This window comes from Rhea pennata, chromosome 15 (genome assembly GCF_028389875.1).
Source record: "Rhea pennata isolate bPtePen1 chromosome 15, bPtePen1.pri, whole genome shotgun sequence".
NCBI lineage: Eukaryota > Metazoa > Chordata > Aves > Rheiformes > Rheidae > Rhea > Rhea pennata.
The window spans coordinates 14,383,876-14,391,626 of NC_084677.1; the positions used below are offsets into that span (position 1 = coordinate 14,383,876).

The window sequence follows — 7,751 nt, forward strand, 5'->3', positions numbered from 1 at the left end:
TTCCCCCCCCCAGACATATGCAAATCAACATCCAGCTCCCTAGTTTAGTCTGGTTAATACCTTCATGCATACTGCTCAGTATAGAGAGCCAGAATGAAAGGTTTCAGATAAAGTAGTTAAAACTCGGTAAGTTTTTAAGCAATTCAAAATGAGGCGTCTGTAAGGAAAACTATCTGGAAGCTTGAAAAGCAGATAGTGCCACCAGTCCCTTCTATAACTCATGCCTCACTCAGTACGACAAAAGAGCTATTTAACACAAAAGTTGTCACCTCCAGATAAGATAATAGCTATGTTTATTTTCACAAACAGAATTCTAGCAATTCGACCAATAATTTTACCTGAGACCCAAGAAACATCTTGCCGTTTTACCTAATAAACGTCACTGGTGAAATATGAAACATTACTGAAAACACAGGGAAAATTATCTTCTCAGTTGTGATGACCCTCTGTCGTTTGCTGGATTTATGAGTACAATAAAGTAACAATTTCTAAATTTATCATGTGTCTTTAGCTAATGCAGTAAAGCCATCAAGCTTCGCAATATCACAGAGCCAGAGTCATATATATTGAACACCTGCATTATAGATTGTATGTGATAATGCAGATTCTGACATGCACAGAAGTGTTATCTATTTTTACACACGCTAATAAATTGCACTAGCTTTTAAGAAAGACAAAGAGGAAGTAAATTGGCTCAAACTCCCCACGTTGTTCCCTCTCATTTTGGAAACTGCCTTCATGGTTAGACTCCAATATGACAGTAGTAGTATCGCAATGATTTTCGAGCACACACATTTTTTAAAAAAAGACACTATAATCACTGTTTTATTTTAATTTCCATTACTCCAGCCCAAGAGGTTGCCTTTCAGATTATTCTTCTCCATTCCTGACAGTTTTCTCCACAGGTGAGATGCTATATTGGATGTCTCTGCTTGCACAATTAGTGGATAAACTCAGCAGGGCACCATTCTGGTTTTACTTTTGTATCTGAAAAGCATTCTTTGTAAGAACTGCAGCATATTCCCCCAGACTGTGCTCAACAATGCAACATTTGAAGTTGGGGGGCTTAATGCTGGGAGTTTATTTTAAATATGTGCCAAGCAAAAATTTCCAACCAGTGTCTGATCACCAGTTTGATAATCTGCAATTCTCAGCTTTCATTTCCCTTTGTATAGTCTTGCCAAGTAATAAGATTCAGCAGAGTCCTGTCGGCTGGCCTGAGGCTTTACAGTTCTCACATCTTTAAACTGCTCCTTCAGTCTGCCTTGAAGAAGGCGGGACTCCTGTCCATCCCAAAATTTACAGAGTAGAGTTCCTTTTGGCTTTAAAACACTTTGAGACAGATTCAGAAGGCCTAAACACAAGTTGATCAACTTCTGATGGTCCAGGTCTTTGATGCCTGTTGCATTAGGTGCCATGTCACTCAAGATAACATCCACCTTCTCTGCAGGGAGCAGACTGTGAATTTTCCTAAGTGTGCTTGGGTCCATAACGTCAGCCTCTGACAGGAAGACTGCTCCGTCCAGTGGGGAAATGCGCAGAAGGTCAATTCCAAGGACGAAACCAGTAGGGACAGTAGGATCTAGTAAGCAAGAGTTGTCATAAGAATGAATGACACATTGATCACTCTTAAGGGCTGCAAAAAACTTGCATGTACCCAAGCTCCATGATTTCCAATACACAAAAATGCATCACCAGCCAAGTATGGTCTTCCTGTCCTTCCATAAAGAGTTTACTGCACATATCTGGACAGATGGTTTGCTATTTATTAATCCATTTAAAATATTAAAAGTCAGTTATTCTGGACAACCAAGGGGTATTTTAGTTGTTTTCTTCTGTTGTTTCTTTCGAGACTAGCAGTGTTGAAATTCTGGACAATAATACAGACAATGATGCCTTAACTTATAAATATCTGTGACACATAAAACACACAAACTGTAGGTAGTGGTTACTGCCATTATTTAGGAAATGAAATAAAAATTTAGAAAAGCCAAGTTACCTGCTGGAGGCCACATGAATTTCAGAGGTGGATTAAGAAGGGTTCTCACCTAGCCTAGTTCATTAGCCTTTGAATATTAACTCCCCCCAACTCAGTTAAGTAGAAGACTTAGCTACCTTTACAGCAGCACCTTATCATAAGTTTGTTTCATAGATATGATTTCTCCAGACCATATGAAGAATTATGTTGCTTTACCAACACCCTAGGGCCAGAAATCTTGAGTTCTTTGCTACTCTAAATTTCTGTCAGGGACTGCGGTGGCGGTCTGTACCCCTGTACCTTGCCCACTGCACCATCAGCACAGCTGAGCTTTCTCACACACTTCACAGTGAGCATCATCCCCGTCTCGGTCGCCAAGCACGTGCACTTACCAGTACCTAAGGCATTGACCCTCTGTACAGCAACCTGGCTCCAAGCACCAGGCGCAGCTCCGCAGTCAAGAACAGAAAATCCTGGACAAAGGATGCGAAACTTGTCATCTATCTCTAGTAATTTGAAGGCACTTCGGCAACGGTAATTCTGCTGTTTTGCTGCCTTGACAAAGGGATCCTTCAAATGTCGTTCCAGCCACTGGTGATCCGCTCCAGTCTTTCTCCTGAGGAACGCCGTCGCTGCGTGGAAGCGCCTGCACTGCAGAGAGCGGCTCACCAGACGCCGGCAGCTACCCGAGAAAGGGGAGTTAACAGATTAGCATGTAACCAGTGCGTATTTCACAACTCTCTACAGTAACGAATTCCGATCTTGACTGTCCTTCCTCCCATTTCTCCCCAGCAGCCTCGGACCTCGGAATTCCCGAGATTCGCAGCATCTTCAGTTACTTGGTCCAGTTACAATGAGAAGAGCCCCAATTGGGATCGAGACCTCCTACGCTGTTCCCTGAAATCAGGGGAAAGGCAGAGCCCGTCCCCAGGAGCTCTCCATCCCTACCCTGCCTGTTGCGTTGAAGGTTTACAGCGACATTCACCCAACTCGCAACGGCCCCGATAAATACGGGGCGCGGAAGCGACAGGAACGACCAGGCCACACGCCACAGGCGAGCCGGAAGGCCCGCGCGCACCGGGAGACGTCGCTGACAAGGCCGCCGGCGCCCCTAGGCCGCCCGCCGGCCCCAGGCGGCCCCGCCCGCCGCTCTCCTCTGCGCAGCTGCCGGCCGCCGCCGCCGCCGCTCAACGCACCTGCCCGCGGCGCAGGCGCCGCGCCACGCCATGGCGGCCGCCGCCTCAGCCCGCCCGCGCCGCGCGCCCTCCCGGGGCGGGGCTAGGGCGCAGGGGGCGGGGCTGGAGGCACGGGGGCGGGGCTAGCGGGGCGAGGGGCGGGGCTGACGGGGCAGGGTTGGCAGGGCTGACGGAGCAGGGGGCGGGGAGGGGGGCGGGGCCGGAGGGCCGGGGGGCGGGGCAGGGGGCGGGGCCGGAGGGGCAGGGGGCGGGGCAGGGGGCGGGGCCGGCCTGGCGGCGGCGCGGGAAAAGCTGCTCGTGGCGGCCGCCGCGCTGCGTCTGCGCCGCGGAGGTCAGGTACTGGTGGGGGCAGGGATTTGGGGAGAGGGTGCTGGGGGGCAGGCGTTGGGGTGAAGGTCGAGGCTTTGGGCGGGGATTTGGGGAGGAGGTGCTGGAGGGGCAGGTGTTTGGGGGGTGCTGACCAAGGTGTCAGCCATTTGGGAATGCAGGGGGACCGGGCGTTTGGAGAGGGTGCTGGAGGAACAAGAACTCGGGAAGAGGTGCGTGGGGGACCACGGATCTGGGGAAAGGGGGCAGGCATTTGGAGAGGGAGTGCTGGGAGGGTAGGTGTTTGGGGGGGGTGCCAGGGGAGCAGACATTTGAGGAGGGTGCTGGAGGGACATGATTTGGGGAAGGGATATTGGGGAACCAGACATTTGGGAAGGGGGTGCTGGGCTGCGCAGGGGGAGACGGCGCAGGAGCAGCGTGTCCAGGCGTCGCCACCCTCTGCCCGGGCCGGAGGGCGCAGCAGCCGCAGCGCGTGCGGCCGTCCCGCGCAGGAGCCATGGTCGCGTCCCGGCTCTTCACGCTGGTGCTGGTGGTGCAGCCGCCCCGCGTCCTCCTGGGCATGAAGAAGCGCGGGTTCGGAGCGGGGCTCTGGAACGGCTTCGGGGGCAAGGTGCAGCCGGGCGAGAGCATCGAGGAGGCCGCTCGCAGGTGAGGCCGGAGGTGGCTCCCCGTGGCCTGTTCAGCGGTCTTCCAGCCCAGCTGTAACGGGGAGCTGCCACCTGCCCCCCCTTCTCATCTCTCGGACCACATCTAGACTGAGACTTGGTCCGCTGGTGGCTAGCGGAGGATCCTCTACTGTTCGCAGAGGTGTGCAATTCGATTTTGGCTGCATAGCAGAATTACAGTTTATGTCAATGTACTGCTGGTGCCTTAAATTACAAAGCTATTGAGCAGGTGCTGCATTTCAGCTTTTTTTTTTTTTTTTTTTTTTTTTTGTATGGAGTGAGAAATGTAGCCACCAAATACAAGAAATCCTTAGCGCTTCCTGATGGAAGGCACTGTAGAAATTCATTATTTGACTGGATGGAGACATTTTTAAGTCCAAATGCTGAGTGATAGAATCGAATTTCCCCAATCCAGAGAAAAAATACCATTTTTAAAGCTGGATTCTTGCAGGGCTTCCTTCTGTGTAGTCATTAAAATTAAACAGCAGATCACAGCAGCACTGCTAAACTCTTTAAAAACTCTGTGTGTTCTTTGTACAATACAAGGCCATACTTTGCCATCTCCTCGCTTTCTGATGTGTGCCCAAACTTACCTTGCACCTGCAGGAAGTTTAGTGCTCAACAGACATTTAACAGCCTTTGCCCTGGACCATCTCCTCAACCGCTTGGGTTCTGTGGTGAGACTGAAAGGCCTTTTGCACAGATGTGCATACAGCAGGGCACAGGGTTACTGCGACCGACTCTTATGCCAGGTCTTCTCGTATAATTTATTATCTTCAAGTGCAGGAAGATCAGTCTTATTACTTAAACCAGTTCTTCATTTGCTAGGCTTAGATTGCCACTGAGCATGGTGTAAATGTGTCAGTTTGATTTATTTAGCGTTTGATTGGGTAGGTGCACATGGCTATCTGTGCAAGCCTGGGCTTGGAAACTGGAGCGTTGACACGTGTAAGGTACTGATCTGTAAAAGTTTACACGACCTCGGATATCGCAATGCGCTACGGCACAAGCAGCGTCTGCGGTCCCGTCTGCAGTCCTATCGCAGCAGCTCGTTTGAGCTTGCTGAAGAACTACACAGCTTCCTGCTGAGGTCAGCCGAGCCGGCAGGAGTCCGTGGAGCCGGGGCGAGCCGGGCACGCAGCACTGCTGCTGCTCCCAGGAGGCAGCTCTCCTCCAGGAGATGTTGCATGGTCCAATTAAAGCTCACTTGCTCCAGATCCGCGCCAGTCCCCTTCTGCTCTGTGTCAGGTGCTGAGGCGTTAGGCTCCGGTTCCCTTTTGTACTGTCTTGGTTGGGTTTGCAGTGGTATAATGTGTGCGGTGTCTGCATAGCGCAGACAGAATAGTTAAACGTTAAGCTGAAACATGACAAAAGTTTCTATATCAGCACGATTTCTATACTCCACTGTGCACAACGTTCCCTTGAGCAACTAGGCACCTGCAGCTCTTCAGTGTCATATCTTACAAGGGGAGCATTTAGCTAGTTCATTATTTCTAGTTTATTACCTGTTATGTTTCGATTTACTGTAGAGGGAGCCAAGCAGTTCACAGATGCATCAAATTGCTTAGAAAACCACAGAAGTGCTATGCTTGTTGTTTAATTATTGTAGCCTATGAAATGAGGCTTTAATCTTTGTTGCTGAGAAAACTGCTTCTATTTGAGACACAAATAGCTTCCTAGGAAGATCAACTAAAATTAGCAAAGACATTACATTGGGATATAATTTTGAGGGATGAAATCCATGCAATTGATGCCAAAGCAAGCTGGAGCCTTAAAGATAAATCTCATTACATCTAATGGTAAAATTGCTTCCAAAAATACAGCTACAAATTAATTTCGAAGTTGAGTCTTATTTAATTATTAAGCTTAACTGAAGATATACTGGGTTTTAAAATGGTCGTTATTTTTGTACATTAGAAAAAACATGGAATAACTTCACAACTTCAAATTATACCAACTTTGTTAGAGAAAGTTCTATGTATGTGAGCATATAATCAAGTCTGCTATGTGTAAGTAATGTTACATAAATTTCATTTAGCCTCAAAAGTAGCTGATTTTGTGGCAAGAACAGACATCCTAATATTTCCTACCTGCTTCACCACAGTTCTGCAAGATTTAGCTTGAAGGCAGGGAAAGAGCTTTGCCAACTAAGTAAAGTATGTTTTGGAGTTCCTTAGCTATATCCAGCTACAGTCTTAATACTTAGGAGCATTAGCCTATTTCTGAAAAAAATCTCAGAAAAGATCATATGTTAAGGAGTGTAAATGACACTAAACAGCCCATTTCCCTGAATCTTCCCCCTCCTACACAGACTGTTCTCTTACTAGTCTCTAGGAGCTTGAAATAACACATAGGGCAGACAGTCTGACACTGCTCCACTGTCGTAGAAGTAGGCAGATATTTTGGTGCAAGCCAGGACACTGCTTTTTGGTGCCTGTATGCTCTGCAGGCTGTGTCCTGCTCTGTTTTACAGGTGCACCTTTCACCTTTGGTTCCTTGAACTTTTGAATGTACAAGTAAAGCTAATGACTGCTTTTTTGTGTTCTCACTAATCACTTTCATGTCAAGAGGTCTTTCTTGTGCAGGGAGCTTCTGGAGGAGAGTGGATTGACTGTGGACACCTTGCAGAAGATGGGTCAGATCACATTTGAATTTGTGGGCAGCTCTGAACTCATGGAAGTTCACATTTTCCGGGCAGATGATTTTCATGGAGAGCCAACAGAAAGTGATGGTAGGTGGTTAGGGGAGGGGAAGGATGTGTATTCTTCTCTTAGCCAGTATTTACTCATAAAGTAACAGAACTACTCATGTTGAAATTCTTCTGAGAAGGGAGGCAGCTGGGCTGTAGACAGAAGTTGCTGATAGACTTCCAAAGTCCAGGCAGCAAAAAAACACGAGAAAGTTTCATGCAAACCTGTCTGTTTTTTGCTGCCAGAAATGCGTCCACAGTGGTTTCAGCTGGATGAGGTGCCATTCAATCACATGTGGGCAGACGATGCCTATTGGTTTCCCCTGCTTCTTCAGAAGAAGTTGTTTCGTGGCTATTTTAAGTTCCAGGGACAAGACACTATCCTGGAACATACCCTGAAAGAAGTGGAGGAAGTTTAAGAAGAAAACGGAAGCATTCAAGCCATGTGCTGTTGCCCACATTGGGCTAGGAACAGCATGACTACTTCTTATACCACTCTCCTTTCTCAGCTCTCTAGCAGAGACTTATTTCCCATGGCTTGGCAGCTAAAGAAAATGAGGGGGTTTCTTAGAGCACAAAGAAGAGTAACAAGCTTTTCCATGCTGGTATGTGGTATAGTTTACTGGTTGCTTGATGATAGCTTCTAAAAACTTAGTGTTAACCCTTTCCTTCTCAAGCAGTTTGTTTGTTAGGCTTTTCCATTTTGTTAGAAATGTCTTAAAAAATTAAAAGTTTTTTTTAAGTAAAAGCATGTGTTGTCCTGTTATAAACTGTTGTCTAGCTTCTAGACATGAAATGGATAAAGCAGTGGACTATGCTTCTCAAGCTAAGAGCAGAATCCATTAAGTATCTTCTCTACATCGTCTTCTGTACAGTTCCCTGTTCAACATTACTTT

The 7,751-nt window shown here is 47.6% G+C and overlaps 2 protein-coding genes across 4 annotated transcripts; one reads left to right on the forward strand and one right to left on the reverse strand.

Moving 5' to 3' along the window:
- Positions 1–276: 276 nt before the first annotated feature.
- Positions 277–3,224, reverse strand: MRM2 (mitochondrial rRNA methyltransferase 2). Its single transcript, XM_062588292.1, has 3 exons — positions 3,175–3,224; positions 2,371–2,660; positions 277–1,582 (listed from the first exon to the last, which is right to left on the reverse strand). Exons 1-3 carry the CDS (start codon positions 3,204–3,206, stop codon positions 1,158–1,160), a joined length of 747 nt encoding a protein of 248 aa, XP_062444276.1. The 5' UTR covers positions 3,207–3,224; the 3' UTR covers positions 277–1,157.
- Positions 3,225–3,438: 214 nt separating this feature from the next.
- Positions 3,439–7,541, forward strand: NUDT1 (nudix hydrolase 1). 3 transcript variants are annotated; one of them, XM_062588419.1, is made up of 4 exons: positions 3,439–3,510; positions 3,993–4,149; positions 6,752–6,897; positions 7,102–7,541. In XM_062588419.1, exons 2-4 carry the CDS (start codon positions 3,998–4,000, stop codon positions 7,272–7,274), a joined length of 471 nt encoding a protein of 156 aa, XP_062444403.1. In that variant the 5' UTR covers positions 3,439–3,510; positions 3,993–3,997; the 3' UTR covers positions 7,275–7,541. The 3 variants fall into 3 exon arrangements, with proteins under 3 accessions (XP_062444403.1, XP_062444402.1, XP_062444404.1); XM_062588418.1 differs by having other exon boundaries at positions 3,457–3,510; positions 3,897–4,149; XM_062588420.1 differs by having other exon boundaries at positions 3,462–3,510; positions 4,040–4,149.
- The last annotated feature ends 210 nt before the right edge of the window (positions 7,542–7,751 follow it).